Source organism: Jaculus jaculus, chromosome 1 (assembly GCF_020740685.1).
Source record: "Jaculus jaculus isolate mJacJac1 chromosome 1, mJacJac1.mat.Y.cur, whole genome shotgun sequence".
Lineage (NCBI taxonomy): Eukaryota > Metazoa > Chordata > Mammalia > Rodentia > Dipodidae > Jaculus > Jaculus jaculus.
This window is the reverse complement of record NC_059102.1, coordinates 163,623,568-163,651,507: the sequence shown is the minus strand read 5'-3', so window position 1 is coordinate 163,651,507 and position 27,940 is coordinate 163,623,568. Positions and strand designations below refer to the sequence as shown.

At 52.8% G+C, this 27,940-nt stretch overlaps 1 protein-coding gene across 1 annotated transcript in view; it reads right to left on the bottom strand.

Moving 5' to 3' along the window:
• Nrxn2 (neurexin 2) overlaps positions 1-27,940 on the bottom strand; it is a 122,546-nt gene that overhangs the window by 42,962 nt on the left and 51,644 nt on the right. The window contains 10 exon segments of the mRNA XM_004656616.2: positions 1,805-1,924; positions 2,325-2,498; positions 3,716-3,906; positions 4,404-4,785; positions 5,165-5,284; positions 6,721-6,747; positions 15,547-15,750; positions 16,524-16,910; positions 26,427-26,865; positions 27,626-27,787. Of these exon segments, the coding sequence (XP_004656673.1) occupies positions 1,805-1,924; positions 2,325-2,498; positions 3,716-3,906; positions 4,404-4,785; positions 5,165-5,284; positions 6,721-6,747; positions 15,547-15,750; positions 16,524-16,910; positions 26,427-26,865; positions 27,626-27,787 (2,206 nt within the window).

Sequence of the window (27,940 nt, the reverse complement as noted above, 5' to 3'; positions counted from 1 at the left end):
GTGTGTGTATGTGTGTGTGTGTGTTCTCTCTCTCTCTCTCTCTGCTTGTAAATAAATAAAATTAAAATTTTGAAACAACAGACTGAAGAGTAATGCCAGAAAAAGAAAAATGGATATGGCTTGAAAAGCCAGGGTACATACCTTCCCTCTGCCTCCCCCAGTTTCTTACCCTGCCCCTGTGGGGGTGATCTCAAACCCTTGCCAGTGCTGGCTCCCTGGGAGGAACAGCAGCACACTGCGCCCCGTGCAGACTCCAGCTGGCACCCACCTTGTCTCTAGCTTCACAGCTTTCAGACTATGCCACCAGACACACAGCACAGTGTTTGGGATTGGTGACACTTCCCAAGACGAAGCAGGCACCACAGCCCCAATTCTCCCTCCCTTCCACCAGCCCGGGACCCGGAAACCTTGCTCTTCTCACCCTGCTCAAAGATGGAGTCATTTTCTAGGCCCCCCCCCCAGCCCTCTCCATCTCTAGTCTCTTTCCAGAAGCCTCCACCACGTGGGAGTGAAGCAGTGAACCTGAGTAGCAGGGTTTCTTCACCCAGATTCTTTCCACCCTGGGCAAGCACAGCCCACGGTGGGCACACCACCATTCCCCAGAACTGCAGGAGCGCCAGCGGTGACTATTGCCGCCGGGGTCCACCACGTTCTAGCAGAGCTCGACCACTGACCTCCTGTGACTGGAGGCTTGGGGAGCAAGAAGGATGGTCTCCAGCCCACTGCCGCTGGTGGTGGCGAGGGGGAAAGTGCTACAGTTAAGGTCACCATCATCTCTTAAGTCTGTGCCAAGCAAAGCCCAACTATGGCTCAGCCGGGGCTGAGGTGGCCCCGAGCTGGCTGGTGGGGGTGTTGAGAGGCACAGAGAGCAGGAGGGCACATGAGGAAGCTCTCCGGGGACTGAATGAAGACAGCTGGCCATGCCTCGGAACCAGGAAAGTGCTGAGGGAGGGGGATTAGAATTTTTTTTTCTAAGCAGAACAACAACAACAACAAAAAAAAAAACCCACCAGCCAGCCAAGAGCTCTGAGCCCTGGAACAGGCAGGTAGACCCTCAGGACTCCCACCAGACGGTGCAGGCCTGGAGGAACGGCGAAGAGACAACAGCACCGGCCAGCTTCTTGCCCAAACCCGCCGCCACTACCTCTGGAGGGCCGCTGCAGGCTCACATCCACGCTCCGTAACGTGCAGAAACCATCCTCCTAGGCATCTCTGTGCATGGCTCCGTATGCGTGTCTTTTCTGCATGGCACCCAACTCATCTCCTTGCCTCCAACCCCAACATCGGAGGCAAAGGCCAAAGCACCGACCCCCCCCCATAGTCAGAGGCTGCGTCCTCCTGCCATGCCTGACCCAGCTGCCCTCCATCCACCAGCCTCTAGCCAGCTGCCGGCCACCAGCCACTAGGGACTAAAAAGCACTGCTGAAACTGCTCTCTCTGGGGAAGGGCTTCAAACAATGTGCACGTGAGCAGGGAGAAGAACTAAATGAGGACACTAAGGAGTGGTCTTGTGGCTCACGGGGATGACCCCGCAGCTGGGTGGGGGGAGAGAAAGAGGGAACAGCAGGGCCCACGTCCAAGGAAATCAGCTGGCATGGCAAGCTCGGAACCAGGATGTCAAGAGATGGCCACAGAGGCTCAAGCAGCAGTGGTCCTGTGAGGCCTCAAGAGGAAGATTCCGAGAGCAACAGAAGGAAGGAGGCAGCGGGTACTCTGGGCTCCCGGACAGCTCTTCCTCCGCAGCTGTCCCTGTGGCTGGGGGTAGGGCAGGGGACACCCAGGGCCCAGCCCTGCAGACACTCACGGTCGTTGCAGACAGGGCCTCCGTAGGAAGTCATGGTGCAGTCACAGGTAAAGCCGTCCCACTGCTGCAGGCAGACACCCTGGTTGGCACAGGACTCCTCGGTGCAGGTGGTGCTGGGGCCTGGGAGGGGCAGAAGGAAGGAATAGCCAGGACTCAGCCTTGCCCACGCCATCCCCAGAGGGCATGGAAACTTCAGGGTCAGGCAAAGTTGGAGAGGTGAAGTCAACTGGTCTGTCCTTCGTGGATCTGCCAGGCTCACCAGAGTGTTGAGATGGGAACGGGCGAGGGGGAGAGGGAGGGCGCTCAACAGCTGCCAAGTCTGCTCTTTGACTGTGATAAGGGGGGGGGGGCAGTGGGAGACAAGAGGGAAGGAAAGTGACCCTCCATTCACTTGTTACTCTGTCCCCAGAGCTCTGAGAAGGAGGCCCCATTTGCTGAGCACTATCTTCCCCCAAAGCCTGTGAGGTTGGCCCTTCTGCAGCCAACCAGGCTGTACCTAACCGCTGCGGCCCACACTCACCATCACAGCCCCTCTCCACCTGCCCGATGCGGTGCAGGGCGTCGGCAATGAGGTCTGGGAGGCGTCCATTGAGGTCCACAGAGGCCAGGCAGCCCTGAAAGCCATCCCGGGAAGCCACCAGCTTGGGCAGGTTGCTGAACATATTCTTGCTCAGACCACCGATGTACAACTCCCCTGCAAAGGGACTGCGGTCAACACCCTGACATGCTGGTCCCCATTCCTTTCCCAGGATACTGGTATCCTGCTGTTAGGTCCTCCCAACCCTCTGAGAGGCTCTTGGTGGTCCTAACAGAGATAGGGTGACCTGCAGATTCTTCCCCCCCCACACACACACCATCCTTCCTCCTTCACTTTACCATCTGTCTGCTCCCCTCCCAGTGAAGCCCAGATGCCTTGGGGAGTGGGGGCTGGGGGACAGCTGGAGGAACCTGCTCCATACTTTCTCCCACACGTTTGATTCCAGTTCCGGCCTGTAATCAGGGCCTTTCATGGATGCGCAGCCCCACATCCCCTCCACCACCCCCCTCCTTCCCAAAGATGTCAATTCCCAGAACTCTCCCAATTCAGGCTCTTTCTCTCCCAGGAAGTTCTATGCCTAGCTGCCTTCTCCCAGCAACTAGGGCTCTGGGAAGAAGTCCTCCTCCTCAGGAATGGCTGATCTCCTGCCTGGAGCTGAACTTTCCAGAAACTTTGGCCAAGGCATAGAGGGTGAACCAAGCTGCCCTGGCCAGGGGTTCCACACCTCTGAAAGCCCACCAAAGTAACCCCGGGTTTACTGCCTTTCTGACTCTCTATGACATATCGCCCTCTGCTGGAAGCAAGGAGACCTCGCAGCGCTCTGCCGTGCAATCCAGCACTTCTGGGGTTTGGAGAGGTGAAGTCAACTGGTCTCTGAGGACCCTCTCCAGGCTTTGATAATCTCAAGGCCCTGTGAGGCTCAAGGCTGCTGTGGGAATGTAGGAGGCAGCTCACATCGACCTCAGTGGGTTCTGGAGCAGCTGTGGGCCTCGGGTCTCTCATCCACTCTTGCTCTAGACCCACCCACCTGGGGGGCAAGGAATGACTGCTTTAATGATGACTGAAGAGACTGTAGAGACCCCACAGCAAGCCCAGCCAATACCAAAATGCAGGATCTGCCCCCCCCCCAATGCTGTTCCTAGCTCTCCAGTAAGGCAGGCTTCTCAACCTGGAAGTCCAGGAGGTCCGTGAAAGGCCTAAGCCACCTGCTCCTAGCTCTAGACTCAGGCCGTCAAGCACCTCTTGAGACAAAGCCATCCACAGGTGCTGCGTGTGAGAGAGGGCCTCCCAGGAGAGCTGAGCAGAAGGAATGACCTTGCTGGGGGAGAGAGAGCTGGGCTAGGGCCAAACTCCTCCAGAGGCCCGAACCCCACCTTTGAGATCGAGGTTCCGGGCACCATTGGAGTGCTGCGTGACGGTGCGGGAATCGATCTTGAGTGTGTGCACATTGCCTGGGTCCCTGGACACCACCACGTTGTGCCACTGGTTGTCATTGACGGGTTTGTCCGAGTTCCCCTTCATCAAGGATGGGCCGTTCCCCAGGTCAAACACGTAGTGGATGTACCTGCCCCAGGAGGGAGGAGACACTGGGTCAAGGTGGGGAACACCGGGTGGGGAGTAAGGACGAGCTACTACCGGGCGGGGGTCCTAGGGGCCCGGGAAGAATGGACAGAGGAGAGTCCACAGGAGAACCAGACCAATGTGAAGTCCTGTCATGGGAGAGATGGCTTCTGTGACAGGCTCAGAAGAGTAGCTGGTATGAGGGGAAGATTTTGTGAAGCTGCAGGGTCCCCGGAAACAGGGTCTGAGCAAAGATCTTTCAAAGCAAGAGAGGGGCTGGGTAGACAGTGGCCGGAGAGGACAGTGGGCAGAGAAGAGGCTTAACTGGGAACCCTGGCATGAAAGTTGCTGGACAGTCAGCAACCTGGTCCATCTTGGCTGAGGAGGGAACCTCCCAGCTGGTGGGAACATGAATCTTGATCTGAGGTCTGGGTGCATTTGATACCCCCAGCGGCCAGGGGCCCTGTGCCTGGGTCAACACTGCGGTGCTCAGCCCCTCACCCCTTGACCAGCTCGATGACGATGAAGTCGTTGCCGTTGCCAGAGTTGAACAGGAGAAGCCCGTCGGGAGCTGTGGTCTTGAACTGGAAGAAGAGGTGCATGGACGCGTAGGCCTGCAGAGTGGCAAGCGCCAGGTAGCTGCCTCGACTCTTGAAGGTGACTGGGTCAGCCACGATGGCGCGCAGGCCAAATCGAGCATTGAGCTCGCAGTATGTGATGTCGCCATCCTTGCACTGGTCCATGTAGGGCTGGCCGTTGAACACCAGCCCACTCAGATGCCCGATGAAGTTGGAAGGCACCACGGAGATGAACCGCCGCTCGGTCATGATGCCCGTCTCGATGTTGTGGAACTCCAGCCGCGTGTGGGCTCCTGCCATCTGCCCTGCTCAGACAGGGGACCAACGTGAGCGGGACGAGTGCACACACCACAAGGACCATTTCTGGGGTGGGGCCTCAGGTTCTCTTGACACAAGGCCACAGTGAGCGACATCGGAGGACACCCTCAACCAGTGCTAGCAGCAAGCCCGGCTCCAGGAGGAGCCTCGGGACTCAGCAGTGGAGGGTCAGGGCCTGTAGGCCTGCCTGCGGGGAGTTGAAACATGGATGGCCCCTGGAATCCGTAATATGGCCCCGTAATATTCCACTCTTGAGGGAGAAATGGGGGGGGGGCACGACATGCTACCCTAGGAACAGCAACCCAGGCAGTAGTCACCCCAAAACCAAGCATGGTGTATCTCCCAGCCTGGGCCCAGGCCACCTACCTTCCACGGTCACGTTATCCACAGACAGCTGCAGGCTCTTGCCGCGCCGCACCACCCTCACCGTGTGCCACTCGTTGTCATTAAGCTTGTGCCCCACAAAGAGCGTCTCGGGGCCTTTACCTGCGGCACCAAGGGGGGAGTGAGCACAGCGCCTACACGGGTTCAGAGAGCTCCGCGCAGCAGCCCACCTGCACATGTGCACAACGTCTACTCAGCCGCGCCGCGCGCCTGAGCACAAACGCGCGCCCGCTCGGGGCTTCGCCTCACACCTGGAGCGCATGCACGGACAGCTCGCACACCCCGGTCACAAACCCCGTGTGCCTCGGTACTGCCACGCTGTGTGACTTCCAGGGATGCCGTGTGTATAGGGTGTGAGGTGAATTGTGCCCCTGGAGTTGCATCCTGGGGCTCTGCACCCAGACACACCCACTACCAGCAGGATTTCCTTGGTCTCCCAAAGACCTGCAATGGACGACAGCAGCTCAACGTCCAGGCCTAGCATTCAGATTCTCACACGATGTGAAGGATCTGAGCACCCCGTTTCGTCCTCCGCCCTCACACCGGCTCCTCCATCTGCAAAGCCGCCCAACGTGACCTTCCTGCACACGCCTGGTTAACTCTGCACCCTGGGAACGCGGCCACGTGCCTACCCTTACAGAGCTGGCGTGCCCAAAAGAGATTATGTTCTGTAGGAATTGTGGCCATTTATTTGGAGCAGGATTATCCTCAAACATACTCCTCTGACAAACACTGCTAGGTTTTATAGCACTGGGCACCCTGATGCTCACTTCGCCCTCAGCTAAGGGGGCTGGCATTAAAAGGCCTCTTGGGGGTACACACAAAGCAAAGGGACCTGAGCATAATCTCTCTACCGTGTGCTTACAAGTTCTTTCAGTAACCTGTCACCTTGCAGAAACTCTCTGAGACACCCAATCCAGTGACGGGTCGATTTGTCCATATTAGGTCTCCTTCTGAGCCCTGCTGGCAGCCCTCACTATCCCCTCTGAGATAACCCGGGTTTGGCGGGAACTCTCCCCCCAAGCAGACACAGGCCCTGTGGACGGTTGTAAACTCGCTGCCGCATCTTCTTTCCCATGTGCCTCGCCTGCCCCCTTGTGGCCGTTGGTGGAGATGCAGCAGTTATCTCCAGGCCTGGGACCCATAGGAGAGTGCTTCCCGCAACAGGTGCCGCCAGGCCCTAGATTACCATCTCCTCCCTGCTCTCTTGCTGACTGGGGCGACAAGGTGTCCTGGTTTTCCCGTTCCCAGAACCCAGGAAACATTTTAACCAGATTCTATCAACTAACTCTCTTTGGTTCTTCCTGTTTGTATTGCTCTCCAAGACCCCCCACCCCCACCCCATCCCCATGCCTGTTCCCCCCACCACACACACACACACACACACACACACACACTGCCCGTCCCTCTTGTAAACCACCAGTGAAGGTTCTCCTCTCCCTCTCTCATTCCTTCTCTCCCTCCCTCCCTCCCTCAACCCCAGTGCCCAGTGTCCCAGACCTCTTGGGTCTCTGCAGAAGAAGAGGGAAGACACTTACTGGGTGCGCAGCCGACGCGCAGGCAGTCTGGGGGGGCCATGGGGCGGGCAGAGGGGAAGGGAAGACAAAAGGCAGAACAGGATTTTTGTTTTTTACATCCTTCACAGGGAGGGGCATCTGCAGGCGGGGGTTCCACCCAGGGCCACTTTCTGGGGACCACGCGTGCCCAAGTGCCCTCTCCCCTTCCTCAGTTGGACCCCTGTTCCTCCTGCCCACAATAGGGCTCCAATCCTCCCCAGAGCCAGGAGGTAAGACAGCCAGGTGGTGGCAAGAGAGCTTGTGTCCCCCTTCATAGAGGGGCCCAGGCCTCTCATGTCTGAGGGAGACAGGCACCTTGGGAATCCCAGTCATACTGGGGATTGCTAGGGGCTGAGGGCTTGACCAACCCCGCATCTCCCCAATCCTTGGGAGGATGGATAGGGAGGGCCAGGACCCTGCATCCCCTGCTCCGGAGCGACTCCCTGCTCAGAGCCCAGGTATGTCACTCCTCGGGCTCTGAGCTCAATGGAGGGGTCTGCCCCAGGGCCCCCTTCCCGAGGCCACATAGCTCCTAAAGCCACAGAGGTTGGCACCACCCTTACAGGAACCTTCCTTCTACCCTTCCCTGTCTTGAAGGAGGCCAAAAGTTCCATTAGGGGACCACAAAGCTTCTCAGCATAAAAAACTACTAAAACCTTCAAAATATGACTTTTCCTAGGACATACAACAAATCCAGGATAAGCAAAGATTCTTGTTCCTTCCCTGGGCCTGGCACTGTTGCCTCCTGACTTCAACACTTGGAGGATCCCTCATGGTCACAGCAAGCAGCCTAGGGCCCCAAGAGCCTTCGGTTAATGCCCTGGTCGGACACATTACCCAAAACGTGGGCGTCAGCTAGCCCGTTAGAGGGAAGACCTAGGAAGTTCAGGTCTAAGGCCCTTAGGGTCCCTGCACCACTTCCCGAGTCCCAAAACTCAGCTCAACCAAGCGACAGAGGCTGCAGAAAGCCATGCATAGAGCGGCAGGAAAACTAGGTCCCTATTTCAGTCCTACACTAACTCCAGGAGAAGCCACAGCTTCCCTCCCTGAGAGCTGAGGGACCGAAGCAGGTAACAAGTGTGCCGTGGTCTAGCCCCGGCCTTTCAGAGAGAAGGCTGCATCAGGCCCTTGGTCAACAGTTCCATCCTGGCTTCCTGTGACTCCTCTCTGTCCATATGCCCCGGCACCCAGGGTGCACCTGGCATCCCTTGGGCTGTGGAAGGTTCCTGTAGTGGAGGTAAGCAGACGCCCCTGTGGCTCTGAAGGTCATGGGCCTTTCAGGCAGTACAGCTGAGCTCCACACGCGTTGTCAACCACAGCAGAAGAGTGGGGGGGAGCAGCCAGGACCCTGAGTCACAGCCTGAGCACCAAGGGGGGGAGCAGTAGAAGGTCAAAGGGCAGATACGAGGGGAAGTAGGTCACAACAGGGAGAGGAAGAAGGCCAAGGGGAGGGCACAAAGAGCAAAGAGGAAGGACAAGGGAGCAGGGGGAAGGAGAGGCTGGACAGAAGGGGAAGGGTCAGGGACAGAAAGAAGGGTGCCAGGCCCTGGAGTCAGGTCCCAGGAGTGCTCTCCAAGCCAGCAGAGTCGTCACCAATGAAGGGTCCAAAAAAGAAAAAAGTGGGGCTGGAAGAGCAGGTTGATCTCCTGTTGGGGAACAGACCCAAGGGAGGAGCTCAACTTTCCCCTCTCTAAGAGAAGAGTGCCAGGAGTGGGGGGGGGGGCGGTCAATCTGTCCAGAGAAGAGGTGATAGCTCCAGCTCACCCCACAATGCCTTCCCTCAGAAGTTCCCCCTCCAGTAAGTTGTGAAGCGAGCTCACCCACCTTGAAGATGGATGCTCAGGGGAGCCAGGCCCCTCCCAGAGAATTCATGGACAGAGCAGGCTGGGGAAGGCAGCCCTTCCATGCATACACTCTCCCAAGGGTAGTTCAGGGCATGATAACTAGCGGCCTGCTTGTCAAGTGGCCGGTGCCTCAAGAGCAGGGAGTGGATGGGCATACCAATGCTCGACACGGAGAACGTGGGTGAACATGATGGGATGGGGACAGAGCCACACACATGGAGAAGAACGCAAGGGAATACCACGGCCCCTTGGCACCGTGCCACCAGGTCCTACAGATTGAAGAAAGCGGACCTCCGGCTTCAGGCAAGGAGCCTCCAGCTGCATCTCTTCTCAGAAGACACATCACTGAGTGGCAGCCCTCGCTCAGGGTTCCCAGCTTATGGAAGGAGCTGGAAATCTGCCAAGTCCCTGCCTGGTGGGGAGGCAGTACAGCCTTCTGGAGCCCCGGGAGTTCAAGGACTCTGGGATATAATGTGCGTTCAGGTTGTCCTAAAACTTGAACCAGAGTTAGATTGGCTCAGTGCCGGAAGTGAGCTACCTCCCTACAAGCTGTTGGCCAAGGAAACCCTGGAGGGGCCCCAGGCAAAACAGGCTGTTGCCACAGCTGTTGGTTGCCCACCAGAACTAGAAGGTATGAGGCTGTTGCCGAAGATACAACACCCTTGGGTTTCAGGACCGAGAAATCAAGCCGGGACTAAGCTGGAAGCTCCCTAACTAGCTGTATCTTCATAGTGACAGAAGGTGTTGTGTGGGCTTCTGGGGAAGCATTATCGTCTGTAGTCTTACTCAGCTATAGACCCTGAGTGTTACTCCACCAGGTAAGATATACCCGCTGGTATAATAGTGGCGTGACTGGCATGGGGGTGACCAACCATTTTCTGATTGGATTTGAGGCCCAGTCCACAGAAATAATTCACATCTGGTAGTGTAAACCTGATTTAAAAAAAAAAAAAAAAAAACCATGGCTGGGGTGGTCATAGGCCTTAGTGGGGAAGCTACTGCTGTGAGCAAGATATGCTCATCAATTTGCCTTCTCGGTATTTCTGTGATGCTCATAGACTAGTGCTGCTGTCAGCTTTGGCCAGAGAAGCTTCTTTTTGCCTCTTTTACTGCAGGGGAAATGAGTGTGAATCTAGGAACTGGTCAAAACGCTGAGAGTAAGCGACTGTTGAGTCCTCGGCCCCAAATGGGACAACTGTGTCACCCCTCCAAGGCTCAGTGAACATCCAGAGGACACGGAAAACAATGTAAGAGCTGGAGGACGGGGCAGGGGGCTATGGAGTGCCATCTTCAAGGCACAGCGTAGCCTTTGCACCCTTGGACCCTCAGTAGCCGTTATAAGCTGCACGACATGGTTCCCACCAACATTCTGTCCCGGGGAAGGTTGGGGCTCACAAGGCCTCGCCTCTCCCTTAGAAGTGATAGGCAGTGAATGGTTGCTGAAGAAGGGAAAGACATTTTCTTTTTCTGTTGTTGTTTGTTCGTTTTTTTGTTTGTTTGTTTGTCTGCTTGTTTTTTGAGGGAGGGTCTCACTCAGGCTGACCTGGAATTCACTATGTAGTCTCAGGGTAGCCTCGATTCTCAGCAATCCTCCGACCTCTGCCTCCTGAGTGCTGGGATTAAAGGCATGCACCACTGTGCCCAGCTAGGAAAGACATTTTTCTTGAGTAGTGTAGTCTCTGGCAAGTTGCCCGAGCTCCTATAAATAACCCCTCATTCATGCTCCTGTAAGTAACCCTAATTAAACTCAGTGAGTCACACACACACAAAAAAAAGTCAAAAAAGGCCGGGCATGGTGGCATGCACCTTTAAACCCAGCACTCAGAAGGTAGGAGGATCACTGTGAGTTTGAGGCCACCCTGAGACTACATGGTGAATTGCAGGTCAGCCTGGGCTAGAGCGAAACCCTACCTCAAAAAAAAAAAAAAAAAAAAAGCACGTCAGAAAAGGGCTGGAGAGGTGGCATAGTGGTTAAGGCGCTTGCCTGTGAAGCCTAAGGACCCATGTGTGACTCTCCAGGTCCCATGTAAACCAGACGCACAAGGGGACACAAGCACACAAGGTGGCACATGTTGACAAGGTGGCACGTGTGTCTGGAGTTCAATTATAGTGGCTGGAGGCCCTGGCGTGCCAATTCTCCATGTGAGTGGTTGTGTCTCATTTTAAAAAAAGTCAAAAAAAAAGCAGAAGGTAGACTAGATAGGAAGAGGAAGGTGAACAGTAGAAGTGGGAGGGGGAATAAGAGAGGGTATTATAAAAATATGATATATGTGTATGAAAAGTTCATGATGAAACCCATTATAGATAATATGTGCTAATAATTTTCTTAAAGACTGGCTCCAGAGGGGACATTAGTATGAATTTTGGAGCAGGAGGGAGTTGCAGGAGGACAGGGGACGCTACGAAAGAGCAGCGTTGTCTCAGAGGATACTGCACACTTCTGAACAGAGGCGGCGGCCTCCCAGGGGCAGCGCATGCGCACAGGCTGGGGGCTGAAGGAGAAGACTCCTTGCAGCCTGAACTATGTCTTTCATGGAGACGCCACGGTCACAGATTGGGAGGACAGCTCCAGGACAATGGAAGAGGGGACAGGACAGGCTGGCACGGGCACCATAGGCAGACCTAAGGTACACATCAAAGACCCAGGCCACACTGGAACAGGGCAAAAAAGAAAAAAATCGAGGGGACACTACCATCCTTTAGAAACAGAGCACATGCCTTGCCCAGGGACTGTGTGACTAGCTCAGGGGACATGCTCGGTGTCTGCGTATATGGGGTAGGAGCTGGGTTACTAGGAGGAGGCACAGTCCAGTTCCTCTGTCTGGGAGGAGACAACAGGGTCTTTTTGACCCTCTCTTATTCAGAAAGCTCCCCATCTCTGGAGGCCATCAGGAGCCTCCTTCCAGCCACCCTACCAGCAGTCACCAGCAGGTCTGCTCCCTCCTCAGCCCCAGCGCCAGCTCCTTCCACCAGTGGCTGCTGAATTCTACAGCTGCCTCCTTGGCCTCTGGCCCCCATTATCAAGTTCTCCAGCAGCAAGGCCAGCCCAGAATGGGGGCCCTGGTGCTGCCCTGGCCTGGGGCTCTGCAGGCTGTGGGTAGTCTGGACACAACGAGGACCAGAACGGAGCTCCTGAGGCAGGGCTGAACCGGCCGGTGGATGCTGTGTGGAAACAAGCCCCTGTGCCTGGCTCCAAGGCCGGGTAGGGACCTAAACTCGAGTCTTCTGTCTGTGTAATGTCTTTACTATCATTGGTGTCTCAGACCATCCAGAAAGCAGAGTGAGGATGCTGATCTCCATTTTACAAAGAAAAAGGCTCAGGGGAGAGGAAATGACTTAGGCAGTAATGGACCATACTAAGGCTGGACTCTGGGTCTTGTTGACCCAAGCCCAGCGCCCTGCCCACCCCAGCCTCATTTAAGTCCCCAGTGCCTGCACGATGGACGAATGCCTCTGTGCCTTCACGTCAGGTGGTATCTCCACCAGGCATTTGGTCACAGCCTTGTCATGACCTGTGAGAGACAGATAACATCTCAGCATGTACAGTGACGGGGACGGGGCAGCAGAATAGCCAGAGACCACGGGCCACAGGGCAGGAAACCTGTCCTGTTGGCTATCATCAATCTAGAGCATCCATTCTTTTCTATTATTATTTTTCTCCAAATGCAGACAAAAGTCTTTTTTGTTGGTTTTTGTTTGTTTGTTTGTTGGTTGGTTGGTTTTTTTGTTTTTGAGATAGGGACTCACTCTAGCACAGGCCGACCTGGAATTCACTATGTAGTCTCTGGGTGGCCTCGAACTCGTGGTGATCCTCCCGAGTGCTGAGATTAAAGACATGCGCCACCATGCCCAGTGGACAAAACTCTTTATTCTTATAATGAAAATAAGTCATTCATTTTTTTTTTCTTTTTTGAAGTAGGGTCTAACTCTAGCCCAGGCTGACCCAGTACTCATTCTGTAGCCCCAGGCTGGCCTGGAACTAGGTGATTATTCTACCTTGGTCTCCTGAGTGCTGGGATTAAAGGCACGAGCCGCCAGGCCCTAGAATGTCCACTCAAAAGGGCCGCCTTGTTCTCTGACTTCTGAGAGCTTATGAGGCACAGACAAAAAGGCAGGCCCAGGGAGACAAGAGTAGATCCCAAGAGTGCAAAGTCCCAAGGGCCCACCAAGGTAAGTTTCCTGGTCAAGGATGCTGCCTCTTGTCTAGTTTAGAAACTCAAGCTTCTTCCCAAAGGAACAAGGACAGTCCCAGTGAGCAAGAAGCATCTGTCCTCCCTGCAGATCAAAGGCCCCAGATATCCCCCTGCCGCATCCCACCAAGAACGAAGCCAAGCATTCCATGCATGCGTGCGCCACAGAAGGAGATCTTGTGCTGCATACCCAGTCCTGGGCAGTCAAGAGACTCACAGGGCCCCACCCAGAGCACGGGCAGTGCCTTTCTTCTAGGATGGCATCAAGAACAATGTCTGGGGGAGTGCTGATGTAAAGGACATTGGCCAAAGGGTATTGAACAGCCTGCGTTTCTGGGCAGAGCTTCTACCTGTCACCCACTGTAAGGGCTGTGATCATGGTCGGACTAGAGCTGTGGGGACCCACTCATATCAACTCAAGGCCCTTGCCACCTGCACACCAGCCACCTCCAGTTCCCCCCTTTCTCAGCAGATCCTTGACCTAAGACTACAAAGGCCAAGTGAGCGAAGTTAGGGGGAGACACACTGTAAGGACATAAATAAGGTAGTGGAGGGGCTGGAGATAAGATGGCTTAGAGGCTAAGGTGCTTGCCTGTGAAGCCTAAGGACTCATGTTCAATCTCTCTCCAGATCCCATGTAAACCAGACACATGACGGCGAGGCAAGCACAGGGTCGCACATGCCCACTAGGTGGCACAAGCATCTGGAGTTCTGCTGTAATAGCTGAGGTCCTGGCATGCCAATTCTCTCTGTGTCTGTCTGTCTGTCTGTCTGTCTGTCTCTCTCTCTCTCTCTCTCTCAAAAATAAAAATAAGGTAGTGGAGTCCTAAAGGCCATGGCCCATCCCAGAAATGCTCTGAAGATCAAGGTTAGGATAAGATTCCAGATGAGACTGGGTGTGGTGGTGCACGCCTTTAATCCCAGCACTCGGGAGGCAGTGGTAGGAGAATTGTCATGAGTTCAAGGCCACCCTGAGACTACATAGTGAATTCCAGGTCAGCCTGAGCGAGAGTGAGACCCTTACCTTGAAAAAAAAAAGATTCCAGATGACTGTTTAAAAGCTCAAAGTGTGGTTGGAGAAATAGCTCAGTAATTAAGGCACTTGTTTGTAGAGCCTAACAACCTGGGTTAGATTCCCCAGTGCCCACGTAAAGCCAGATGCACAAAGTGGCACATGCATCTAGAGATAGTCTGAAGCAGGTAGAGGCCCTGGTGCAACCATTCTCCCTCTTTCCTTACAAATAAATAAATAGTTTATTAAAAGCTCAAAGCTCTGTGTACTCTCCAGTTCAGGATTCTTGCCTGCACAGAAGAGCCCCTTCTCCTCTAGACACCAAACACATGGCATTCCATATAGGTTTCTACATGAAAGGCACTAGGGTACAATCACTTTTATTATGCATCAAAAAGCCAATATGGGACTGGAGAGATGGCTTAGCAGTTAAGGCACTTGCCTGCAAAGCCAGAGGACCCAGGTTCAGTTCCCCAGGACCCACGTAAGCCAGATGCAAAAGGTGGCACAAGTATCTGGGAGTTCATTTGTAGAAGCTAGAGGCCCTGACATGCCCATTCTCTCTCTCTCTCTCAAATAAATATTTTTTTAAGGCCAATGTGCTATGGACATTGTGAGCCCAGCCTAAATAGCACAGGAGCTCTTGGTAGTCCAGAGCTCCCTGCATTAAAATCTGTATGAAGTGGGCGCCTGGTTCATTCATTGCTCTGGCTCCTGACTGGAGCACAGCTGGCCCTGATAAGACACCCCATGAATATCAGCTGAGTGAGTAGCCTTGCTATTCTCTTGTCCTGACCACAAAAGCTGAGGCCTGGCAGGCATGGTGGCGCCGCCTCTAATCCCAGCACAGAGGTAGGAGGATCACCATGAGTTCGAGGCCAGCCTGAGACTACATAGTGAATTCCAGCCTGGACTAGAGTGAAACCCTACCTCCAAAAACAAACAAACAAACAAAAAAACTACTGAGGGCCCATGAAGAGCAGTCTCCTGAGGACTGACAGGTGACACGGGGCTGAGGCCGGCTATCACCCTCTTACTCACGGATGAGGCAGGACCGTGAGCAGTCTATTGGCAGGGACCGATAGTGCCTACCCCCAAAGCCTGTCTAGCAATCTGATGTTTTCTAGGCGTAGCTGTGGGACTTAGAATGAAGTCACAGTGCTGGACAAGGAGAAAGTGGCATGTCTGTCTGTGTGCTCAACGTGCACAGAAGTGTCTGCCCTCGGTGGCCCAGACACAACTCTAATCTAAGCAGAGCAGTGGGGGGGGGGGGGCTGCATGCAGGGGCCAACTGGGTTTCATCCCCTATCTGCCACTGTGCTGAGCTCCACCTTGTCCCCCCCCCTGCAGACATCAATTTCCAAATGAATGAGCCAATGAATGAGCAAGTGGGTGTGCCGACAAGAATGAGCTGTCATCATGTGTGTGAGAGACAGATGCCACCAAGACTCCCTGTGAGTGCCTTGGGGGGATAGTTAGCATACCCAGACAACACCTGGGCAGGTGTATGGACCCGCTCTGGGTCTCCAGCCTGGTGTCATCAAGCAGACAGCATTGCTCTAGCCTGCCCAACCTCGACAGGGATAGAACTCTCAGAGGCTCCATCAGAACCAGACTGTCACTCCCATCTCCAAACTGCTGAGGGTGCCTCTCTCTGGCTGGCACCACCACCAGCTTCTCCAGACAGACAGGGGTGGGTGGGTGGGGGTCAGAGGCAGGCAGGCCAGAGAAAGAAGCAGGAGGCCCTGGACGGGGTGGTTACCAAGGTTGACGGTGAGCTTCATCTGCCCTCCGTCCAGCTCGAGACGCAGCGTGTCAGCGGACTCCCTGGAGGTGGTAGCCATCATGAGTCCGTAGGCCCGCTGGGACATGAAACGTAGGGACACATCCTCTGCCTCTGTGTGCATGGCATTGGGCAACATGATCTTCATGTACATGGAGCCATCATAACTCAGGACGGCGGCCTCTGCCCCAAGGGAGAGAGAGAACCAGAGAATCATTACCAGATGACAAGCCTAGGGTTTATCTGAAGGGTGCTCTGAAGAAAAAGGGAATATATAAACAGAAAGTAGGTTCACCACCCCCCTTGCTCTCTCATTTAAAAAAGGGGGCTGGAGAGATGGCTTAGCAGTTAAGGCACTTGCCTGCAAAGCCTAAGTACCCATGTTCAACTCCCCAGGACCCAAGTAAGGCAGATGCACAAGGTGACACAAGCATGCAAGCTTGCACATGAGCACAAGGGGGCGCACGTGTCTGGAGTTTGGTTGCAGTGGCTGGAGGCCCTGGAGCACCAATTCTCTCTCTCATAAAAAAAGAAAGAGAGAGAGAGAGAGGGAGAGGGAAAGGGGAAGGGAGGGAGGAAGGAAGGGAGGGAGGGAGGGAGAGAGAGAAGGAGGGAGAAAGGGAGGAAGGAAGGGAGGGAGGAAGGAAGGAAGGGCTGGAGAGATGGCTTAGCAGTTAAGACATTTGCCTGCAAAGCCAAAGGATCCTGGTTTGATTTTCCAGGACCCACCTAAGCCAAATGCGCAAAGTCTGGAATTGGTTTGCAGTGGCTGAAGGCCCTGGTGTGCCCATTCTCTCCCTCTCTCTTTCTCTCTCTCTCTCTCTGCCTCTTTCTCTGTATCAAATAGATAAGATATATAAAAAGAAAGAAAGAAAGAAAGAAAGAATGAATGAATGAATGTTCACCCTAAGGAGGACACAGAGCACAGGGATACCTGGGAGGAAGACCAGCCTCACCTCTCTCACAGACTCGCCCCAGAAAGCCGGTCCCAATGCAGTCACAGACGAAGCGGTTCCAGCCCTCTCGACAGATGCCCCCATTGCGGCAGGGGGCAGATGCACACTGCTTCAGTGTCTCCCGGGAGCAGAAAGGGGCGACGCCCACGGCTCCCTGCGCCTCCGCCAGGCCCCGCAGATCGCGACTCCGCCCGTCTATGAAGAGGTCTCTCACACAGCCCACGTAGCCGGCCCGCAGTGCTGCCGTCCACACCTCGGGGGGCAGCGGCAGCTCTACCCGGCCCCCGTCAGGGAGGCCACCAAGGTACAGTTCGCTCTCCAGGTCCAAGATCTCACTTTCCCCTGTGGCCAGGAACGGAGTGCTGCGGCTGTTCACGGAGATGGAACCTGGAGATCAAGGGAGAGCGGGCCTCAGCGCAAAGAAAAGCTGCATGCGGGCCCAGAGAGCGCATCTTGACTGCCATTAAGACCGCCCAAATCCCAGCCGGGGGCGGTGGCGCACGCCTTTTATCCCAGCACTCGGGAGGCAGAGGTAGGAGGATCGCCATGAGTTCAAGGCCTGAGACTCCATAGTGAATTCCAGGTCAGCCTGAGCTAGAGTGAGACCCTGAACAGGGTCACACCCAAATGCTTGACCCCTAAAAGGGCCAGATCACTCACTGGGTCAGTCTTACCACCCAGCCCCTTGGAACACAATCATCTAGAGGCAGACAACCTTAAGGAGCTGGAAGATTTGAATGCACGGTGCTGCTCCTTCCGCCCACCCAACTACCAGAGAGCTCTTATGGCTGTATGCCAGGCAGCTGGCACTCCCAAGACGTCACTGAAGCCTCACGATGACTCTAGGAAACTGGTCCTTTTTTTTTTTTTTTTTGGTTTTGCATGTGTCTATGTATGTTCATTTGCGTGGGAGTGCACGAGTGTGTGCCCATGCGTGTGGAAGCCACAGGTGGATGTCGGCGGGTGTCTTCCTCAATTGCTCTCCCTCTTGTTTGTGTGTGTATTGGCTTGCATGTGCCAGGTTGCATGTGTGGAGGTCACAGGACAACCTGAGAGTGTCGCTCCTAACCTCCCACCTTGTTTGAGACAGGGTCTCTTGTCTTTGCACTGTGCTTTGGGATTCTCCTGCCTCTGCCTGCTGTTGTATGCTGTGATTGCAAAGTCATGGGTACTGGGGATCAGAACCTGGGTTCTCATGCTTACTTAGCAAGCACGAGTGGCCGAGCCGTCTCCCCAGCTACAGCTACTGGTCCTTTGTGATTTCATTTTGAAATGCTGGGCGTGGTGGCGCACGCCTTTAGTCCCAGCACTCGGGAGGCAGAGGTAGGAGGACCACCATGAGTTCGAGGCCACCCTGAGACTACACAGTGAATTCCAGGTCAGCCTGGGCTAGAGTGTGACCCTACCTTGAACACCCCCCTTAAAAAAAAATGAAATGGCAACTGAGGTTCACAGGAACTGGGGAAAGTGTTCGAGTACCACAGCAGGGGAGGAACAGAGCCCAAGTCCTAGCCAAGCAAAGAGACCACAGAGCCTGCGTTCTCTACCCCTCAGCCCACTGGCCCAGCCTGCAGCCCACTCTCTGGGACAAGATGGAGACGGACAGGCAGGTCAGCTCCTGGGGCTTGTGAGGCAGGGTGGCAGTCAGGAGAGAAGGGGGCCAGGCCTGGGCTTCTGAGCTGCAAGAGTAGTTTGGTTCGGTCTTGTCTGATCTGGTTTGGTTTTGGCAGAGAGACTTTTAAAAATATTTTTCTTATATTTATTTACTTATTTATTAGAGAGAGAGAGAGAATATGGGCATGCCAGAGCCTCTAGTCACTGCAAATAAACTCCAGACACATGCACCATTATGTGCACCTGGCTTACATGGGTTCTGGGGAATTGAACCTTGGTCCTTAGTCTTTGCAGACAAGCGCCTTAACTGCTAAGCCATCTGTTCAGCCCAAGAATTTTTTTTTTTTTTCCTTTTAAACAAGGTCTCGCACTGTGGCTTAATCTGGCCTGGAACTCACTATGTAGTAAAACTGCTCTCAAACTCAGAACTTCTATTTCAGCCTCTGGAGTGCTGGGATGACAGGCATGTGCCACTGTGCCCAGCTAGAAGACTTCTCTGGAGGACAGAGTAACACCACAGTTCAGGTATGACTTGTCCTCTGCAAAAATCAGGTGGAAATTTGGTTGCCCTTGTAGCAGAGATGGGACATGGGACGTCTCACAGGTGATTATGTCACCAGCCTACAGAAATGGGCTCAGGATCGTGTGGCTCTAAAGAGAGCAGGGTGTTGCCCAGCAAAGATCCCTCTTGTAGCTTTCTCTGCCTGCACTTGTGCACCCTCCGGCCAAATGTGGTAATGTACAAAAGTCTCTTCAGTAGTAACTGCCACACCCTCAGGCTTCACAACCTCCAGAACTGTGAGCCAAATACACTTCTTTCCTTTCTAAGTGCCTAGTCTCAGGTGTCCTGTTATAGCAACAGAAAATGGGCTACGATCTTAGAAGAGCTGGGATCATGTGGGAGCTTCAAAGCGTTTATTACCATCTTAAACTTCAGAATTCTACACAGGAGAAACATGTGTGTGTGCATGTACATAGTGTTTGAGACAGGGTCTCCATGTATGTATGTATGTATGTATGTATGTGCATGCATGCATGTATACTGCCCCTGGCTATCCTCACTATACAGACCACACTAGCCTTGAATTTGTGGTGATCCTCCTCACTCTGCCCCGACAGTGCTGGGATGACAGGCATGTGCCACAACACCCAGTTTAGTGTGTGTGTGTGTGTATATATTTTGTTTGGTTGGAAGATAAAGTCTTGCTCTAGCCCAGGCTGACGTGGAATGTACTATGTAGTCTCAGGGTGACCTTGAATTCACGGCGATCCTCCTACCTCTGCCTCCTGAGTGCTGGGATTTAAGGTGTGTGCCACCACATCCTGCTGGTTGGTTTTCTGTTTGTTGTCTGTTTTTTCAGATGGGAATCTCACGCAGCCCAGGCTGTTCTCCAAGTCTCTATGCCGTCAAAGATGACCTTGAACGGATCCCCGTGCCTGCCCCTCCCGCTTGCAGGGACTGCAGGTGTGTGTGCGGGCCACCACGTGTGGCCACTGATACTTTTTAGCCCATGCTTTCCTCTTTTATGGTTTGGAAGAACTCTAAAGGAGAAACCAGGCATAATGGCTTACACTTGTAATCCCAGCACTTTAGTATGGGGGGAGGCGGGAACACACAGAGGCAGGAGGATTTCTGCAAGTTTGAAGCCACCTTGGCCACACAGCAAGACCTGGCCTCAAAGAACAGTAAAGAGATTAGGAAGCAGTAGGTCTCCATTGAGTCTGAGTGTGTCAGAGGTCTCAGGAAGGCGTGCAGGCAGGGGTCAGAGGGTGAGCTCTTTGGGACTGGGGATGAAAGTAACAAAGACGGGACCTCCTTTACAGACAGACACACTCCTCATTCGGATAAGGCTCCCCCGGCTCTAAGCTTCACTTCATTCAGAGGCATCCTTCCATCTCAACAGCATCCTCTCAGGCCTGTTCTCTCCCCACAAAGTGTCACCTGCCTCAGGATCCCACCACTGAGCCCTTCTACTGACAGACTCCCAGATGTCACCTCCTGTACCTCTGTTTACAGCTAGAGTCCCCTGACACCTTCTCTACTCACCCCGTGGGGTCACTCAGGGCTCTCAACAAATGAACTGAACATTGAAGAGGAAGGAAGGGAAAGGAAGAAGAAAGAAAAGGATAACAGGGTTGGAGAGACGGCTCAGCAGTTAAAGGTGCTTGCTTGTAAAGTCAGCCAACCCAGGTTCAATTTCCCAGGACCCACACAAAGCCGCATGCACAAAGTAGCGCATGAACCTGGAGTTTGTTTGCAGGGGCTGGAGGCCCTGGCACACCCACACTCAGTGTTCTCCCCCCACCTCTCTGAAATAAATTTTTTAAAATTCTTTTGGTTTTCTAGGTAGGGTCTCACTGTAGCCCAGGCTGACCTGGAATTCACTTATGTAGTCTCAGGCTGGCCTTGAACTCAGAGATCCTCCTACCTTTGCTTCCCTAGTGCTGGGATTAAAGGCATGTGCCACCACCCCTGGCTTTTTAAATTTTAAATTAATTTTAAATTGTTTTAATTTAAAGAAAATGGTTATGACTTTGGGGGAGGGAAGTGAAGGGAGCACAGGCCACTGCTCCAGTCACTTCCAGATGTGGACCAGGAAAACCTGAACCATTCGTTGCCAAATGAACAGATAGTCATGACGTGCCTATCACAATGGAATGTTGCTCTGCCTTCAAAAGGAAGGAAATTCTAACTCATGCTGCTACATGGATGAACCCTGAAGACACTGTACTCAGTGAAACAAAGGACAACTCCAAACCAAACACAGTGACACCCACCCAGCACTCCCACAGGCTGGGGCGACATGACCCCAAGTTTGAGGTCAACCTGTGCTAGCTACATAGCAAGACCTTGTCTCAAACAAGGAAATAAAAAGAGGGTCTGGGGATGGCTCAGTGGTTAAAAGCATCTTCTGTGCAAAACTTGACCACTGAGGCGCAGAGCCCCAACACCTCTGTAAGCCAGACACGACATGGCACCCTGTGATTGATCCCTACACACTTACGGCATGCCATGCAAAGACAGGAGACTCCCGACGCTCACAGGCCAGCCAGTCAGGCCTTCAAAGTGGCAGAAAACAAGAGGGGCTGAGGAGAAGGCTCAAAAATGAGTATCAAGGGCTGGAGAGATTGGCTCAGTGGTTAAGGCACTTGCCTACAAAGCCTAATGACCCATCTTGATTCCCTAGTGGCTCATGCATCTGGAGTTCATTTCGAGTGGCTGGAGGCCTCGGTATGCCCATATACTCTGTCTCTGTGCCCTCCTCTCTTTCTTTCCTTGCATATGAATATTTTTAAAAGAATGAATATCCAGTTCAATCAGACTCCACGTAAAAAGCCAGAAGCCGGGCTGGAGAGATGGCTTAGAGGTTAAGGCACTTGCCTGCCAAGTCAAAGAACCTCTGTTCAATTCCCCAGGACCCATGTGAGCCAGATGCACAAATTGGCGCATGCATCTAGAGTACATTTTCAGTGGCTGGGAGCCCTGATGTGCCCATTCATTCCCCCCACCCTCTCTCTCTCTCATGCTGTCAAAGAAATTAAATTTTTTAAATATTTTTTGAAAAAAAGAAGCTGTGGTGGGCTTCTGTAATCCCAGCACTCAGAGACAGAAGTTCTCAGCAAGCACAGCAAAAATAAACAAACAAATAAAAGGCAACAATAGTGAACAAGATCAAAAGAAAGAAACCTTGCCTCTCACAAAGTGGCCATGGTATTTCATGACCTCACAGCGGCTGGCACCGCCTAACATGAGCTGAGTAACAGGAGGGGAGACAATGGCATCAAAATAGAAGAGAGACCAGTTATAAAGAAGAAGGGATTCAGTGGAGGGAGGACTCAGGAGGAGGAAAATGGAGGGTGGTGGGAGTGATTATGACCATGGTATACTGTATGTATGGACACTTCAGTAAAGAGTTAATAAAAAAGAGAGAAATCTTACTTTTCAAATGAGGTGGACTTATGCGTACACACCTGAAAGTTGTCGCCTGGCCTCCACACATGCAGTGTCTCTGCTTGCCTACACACACACACACACACACACACACACACTAGTAAATAAACAAGAGAAAGCCTGCCTCAAAACAGGCAGAGAGGGGGCTGGAGAGATGGCTTAGCAGTTAAGGCATTTGCCTATGAAGCCCGAGGACCTAGGTTTGATTCCCCAGTACCCACATATGCCAGTGCACACAAGTATGGAATTTGTTTACATTGGCTGGAGGCCCTGGCATGCCCATATTCTCTCTCTCTCTCTAGTAAATAAAATATTTGGCTTATGTTTTTTCTTTTTGTTTGTTTGTTTGTTTGTTTTTCCGAGGTAGGGTCTCACTCTAGCTCAGGCTGACCTGGAATTCACTATGTAGTCTCAGAGTGGCCTCGAACTCACGTGATCCTCCTACCCCTGCCTCCTGAGTGCTGGGATTAAAGGCGTGCACCACCACGCCCAGCTTAAAATATTTTTAAAAGAATTCTTTAAAAAGGCAGAACACAAGGACACCTCCAACATTGTCCTCTGATCTCACTGTGGCACACACATACATCATACACATACATACACACACAAAAATTTTTTAAATACGTATTTATTTGCACGTGCCAGGGCCTCTTGTGGCTGCAAATGAATGCCCACCTGGCTTTACATGGGAGGTGTGGCTGGAGAATTGAACCCAGGCTGGCTTTGCAAGAAAGTGCTTCTCACTGCTGAGCCACCTCCCCAGACCCCCATGCCTTTTTGATTTTTCGTTTATGTGTGTGTGTGTGTGTGTGAGAGAGAGAGAGAGAGAGAGAGAGAGAGAGACTGTGTGTGCCATGGCAGGATGTGGCGGTCAGAAGACAACTTTGAGGTGTTGGGTGGGTACTGAGGAATAGAATGTGAGCCAACAGGCTTTAGAAGCAAGCACCATTAACTTCTGAGCCATCTTCCCAGTTATTTTTTTATTTAAAAAAATAAGCAAGTTTTTTATAAAGACAAATACAGTATCACTTCACTTACATAACATCCCTAGAGTAGTTAAGATGGCAAGCTTCAAATTATGCACAATTTATCAAATTTTCAAAACTAAAGAAAAAGTTTTTAAAAAAAGAAGAAGGAAGGGGTGCTGGAGGTGGATCAGTATGTACAAAGCCCTGAGTTCAATCACCAGCACTGAAAATAAAAGTGAGAAGAGCTGGAGAGGTGGCTAAGTGGTTAAAGGTGCTTGCTTACAAAGCCTAACAGCCTGGGTTCAAGTCCCTAGCACCCATATAAAGCCAGATGCAACTAGGTGTGGTGGCGCACATCTTTAATCCCAGCCCTTGGGAGGCAGAGGTAGGAGGATCACCATGAGTTCGAGGCCACCCTGAGACTACATAGTGAATTCCAGGTCAGCCTGGGCTAGAGTGAGACCCTACCTCAGAAAAAAAAAAAAAAAAAAAAAGTAGCCAGATGCACAAAGTGGTGCATGCATTTGGAGTTCATTGTCAGTGGCAAGAAGCCCTGGCATGTCCATTCTCTCTCTTTCCCATTCATATTATCTCTCTCTTCCTGCAAATAAATAAATAAATAAAAATATTTTAAAAGGCAAGAAAACAGGAGAAAGTTTAATAAAGCACTGACAGAATAGCTGTCCTACCATCACTGGGCAAATGTCCAGCTGAGGACCACTGGCTTCCTGGGGAGCCCCTGGAGCCAGTATCTATGGCATCTACTGGGCTGCAACGAGACAGTGCCAGGGGATGGAGCTCTTTTGCATATATTTCTTGGCGGGAGGGGAGGAAGAAGAGGAAGGGATAGCAAGCCCACACCTGGGGGAGCCCTGGCAGCCTCTGGAAGCCCTCTTCTCCCTTTGTGCACTAGAGTAGTCTCTCCACCCAGGATGGAGATGGCTGGAGAAGCACAGAAATTTAGCTGACGTTGACAAGCACTTGAACTGAGTAATGTGTCAAGCCTTCTTTATGTCAATTCTCTCTTTCTTGGATCATTCTCTTGGGTTCAACGAGATGGAGGAGAGTATACAGGGGAGAATCAGCAGGCAGGAAACAAGGGGATGGGAAAGAAAGGCTGAAAAGAAAGGGTGGAGGAGAGGCTGGTAAAAAGCAGTGGAAGGTTCAACTGGCAGCTGCCTTACCTGAGCCCTCTACCCTGCTCTCTTGTGCCTTGGAGCCCCCAGTGCCAGGCAGGAGTGTTGGGCTACTTACTGTGTGTGCTGGGAGAACATGATAGGGTCTGTTAGTTCCCTGCTACCCACGTGTCCAGCACCTGGAACAGCTCCTGGCCGCAGCACATGCTCAGTTAAGTCAGTCTCTACGATTGCGTTCTGCATCCAGAGCAACCAAGCATGGACAGAAATATTTGAGGGACAATGTGTCCGTACTGAACATGCACAGACTTTGTTTTGTCATTAGTTCCCAAACAATACAATAAAATAACTATTATGTAGCATTTGCATGCTGGGTGTTTTTTCCCCCCCTCTCTCTCTCTCTCTCTCTCTCTCTCTCTCTCTCTCTCTCTCTCTCTCTCTCTGTTTGAGACAGGGTCTCTCCCCTCTGCTGGCCTTAAAACTTACTACATAGCTGAGGATAACCTTGCGTTTATTATTTTTTTAATATTTATTTATTTGAGAGAGAAATGGAGAGGGGAGAAAGAGAGAGGAGAGACAGAGAGAGGAGGAGCATGGGCACGCCTGGGCCTCCAGCCAGTGCAGATGAACTCCATATGCATGTGCCACTGGGTGCATCTGGCTTTATTACGTGGGTTCTGGGGAATGGAACCCGGGCCATGAGGCTTTGCAAGCAAGCACCTTTAACTGTGGAAACATCTCCCCTGCCCCTGACCTCGAACTTCTGATCCTCCTGCATTCATCTCCCACAGGGCTGGGTCACCACACCCAGTTTATGCAGTGCTAGGGATAAAAACCAGAGTTTTATACATGCTAACCAAGCAGTCTACCAAGTGTGTGACATCTCCGGCCACAGCATTCACATCCTGTTAGGTATTTTAAAGAACCTAGAGATAATTTAAAGGATACAGGAGTAAGTGCATAAGTTATATGCAAATACCACATCATCCTATCTAAGGGACTTGAGCACTGTGGATTTTGATATCTGGGGAGGGAGTGCCTGGAACTAACCGGTCCTCCGCAGATACTGAGAGACAATGAGATCTAGATGGTTGATGAAAGTAACCTTAATGACTCTGGATGAAAGGGAGACACAGGAGTGCTTGGAAAGTTGCTTTCTTTCTGTCTTCCTTTCCTTCCTTCAGACAGAATCTCACTGTGTAGCCCAGGCTGCCCTCAAATTTGCAGCAATCCTCCTGTTCCCAAGTGTCGGGATTGCAGGTGTAAGCTTACCATGCCCAGCCTTGGGAAGCTATTTTCTTCGTGCTGTGTATGTATGTAAAGTATGGGTGTGGTGTGGTGTGGTGTGTGGTGTATGCATGTGCCCCCACGCATGCGTGGGCAGAGGCCAGAGGGGAACGTCAGGTGTTCTCTTATCACTCATTATCCACGTATTTCCTTGAGAAGGACACTCCCTCAACCCAGAGCAGCTGGACATCAGGGAGGCCCAACAATTCTCCAGACTCTGCTTTCTGCAGCCTGACATTACTGGTGTGTCCAGCTTTTAAAAAAAAAAAAAAATGGGCTGGAAGAATGGCTTCACAGGTAAGGTGTTTCTCTGCAAAGCCAAAGGACCCAGGTTCGATTCCTCAGGACCCACGTTAGCCAGATGTACAAGGGGGCACACATGTCTGGAGTTGGTTTGCAGTGGCTGGAGGTCCTGGCATGCCCATTCTCTCTCTCTCTCCCTCTTTCTCTGTCAAGTAAATAAATAAATAAAAATAAAACGTTTGTTTTTTTTTTAACTGTGAGTTCTGGGGAGTCAAATTTGGTGGTCTCCAGCCTGCATGCTTAAATGACAAGCCCTCTTAACTTCTGAGCCATCTTCCCAGCTGGGGAAAGCTATTTTTCTTCCAGCAGGATGGGACACCTACCCCTTAGGTGCCTCTCTCAGAGGCACTTTCATTCTTTTCCCGTGACAGCCTTTGTGTAATTGTTCCCCTCACGGATAAGAAAACCGAGTCCCACATGCAGCTTAGTGGGAGAGTGGAGGTGTGAATCCTGGCTGGCATCGAGCACACTGCTCCTTCTGCCAGAAGGACCACAGGGAGGACTGCAAGAGGATGGGGGGGGGGGGCAGTGGCAGGGAGCAGGGCAGGAAATGCTGTAGAGGGCCAGTGAAAGGGAACTGGAGAAGCCAGGCAGGTAGAAAGGAGTTGGCCAGGGAAGGGGGAAAGTCCAGAGGCCTCCTGACCTTTGCGCCCGTCCCTCTGGAAGTCCACGTGACACCACTCGCCATCATTGACCTTGCGGCTGGATGCCCGCAGCTTGATGCCCCCTGAGCCCATGTCCAGCAGAAGGTAGAGGTAGCCGTCCAACAACTCCATGGCAAAGTAGTCGGCCCTCTGGGTGGAGCTGTGGCTGCCCACCCCAGTCCCAGCCCGCCGGCCCTGGCTAAAGAGCAGCAGCCCATTGGGCTCAGTGGTGCGGAAGTCCAAGGAGATAGAGCCAGTGCGTTTTGCGCTCCAGCGGGGCAGGGCAACAAAGGCCTCAGGACTCTCAAAGGTCACAGGGTCCAGGGCAGCCACATCCTCACAGCGGAATGACAAATCCCCCTGCAGTTTCATCTTTGGGTCTCCTTCCTTTGCCAGGCGAGAGAGTTCCAGCTTGAAGTCATTGTTCTTATAGACCACCTGCAGGGAGGACAGGAATCAGGGACAAGGACACAAAGGCTCGCTGGAGGCTGGCCACTCCCGCTCACCAGCAGCCACGGGATCCCGCCACCCATGCCCAGTGCTCAGCGCCATCAGGCCACGTGGCTTGGGTCTCTGTTCTAGACCTTCAACACACACAGGCTGAGCCCAGGTTTACTTCTTGCCTCTTTTAGTTCCTCTGTCCTGTCTTCTGGTCTGGCTGTGGCCAGGAAGACTGCCCTGTGGGGTCCCAGTACCTGCTGAGCTGTGGCCCACAGCGATGAAGGGGAAGGCAATTGTTGCTAATGTCTGGATGCCATCTTCTTATGGACAAAGCCTTGTCACTAACACTGTCATGTGCTCCTCGCAATGAACTTAAGAAGTAGGTACCAACCACTCATCTACACATCAGACAACCTGAGGCCAAGTGACTTGGCCAAGGTCACAGAGCTGGTAAGTGAAAGACATGAGACTGAAGCAAGGCTTTTAGCGTTTATGTCCATCAGTCTTCCCTGAGAACCAGAGCGGCCTCTGAAGATTATAGGACAGGTAAGGCTTCCAAAAAGTTCAAGGAAATGAGAGGGGAAGACACCTCTTGACTGCATCAATGGCTTTAGGCTTTGAAGAGGAGTCATGTCCCACCATGGACTCAGAAGGAACAGAGGGGCCCTGGGTAGCTGGCCAGGTCAGACTAAATCACATGGCAGACAGGGGCTAAAAAGCTCTCAGGCTGACCCCAGCCCTTCCTGGCCCTACTCACGTCCTTGAGGCAGCCCATGAAGTTGTTGCTGACAGGTGAGCCCGGCAGGTCAGCCGTGTTGGGGCTGCCCCCGATGTAGAAGAAGTCATCAGAGCCCAGCATGGTGTAATCCTCCTGCGTGTAGCCTGTGGTGGTCAGGATGCCGTCCACCGAGATGGTCACCTGCCCAGCCCAAGGAGGGGGAGACAGGAGACAACTGACATCAACTCCCTGGGAAGAGCCAGGGGCCGGGCAAGGGAAGGGCCAGGGGGCAAGTGGGGGAGGGGACCCCCATTTTTATGTCTGCTTGTCTTGGAAGAGGAACAGTGGGGGGGT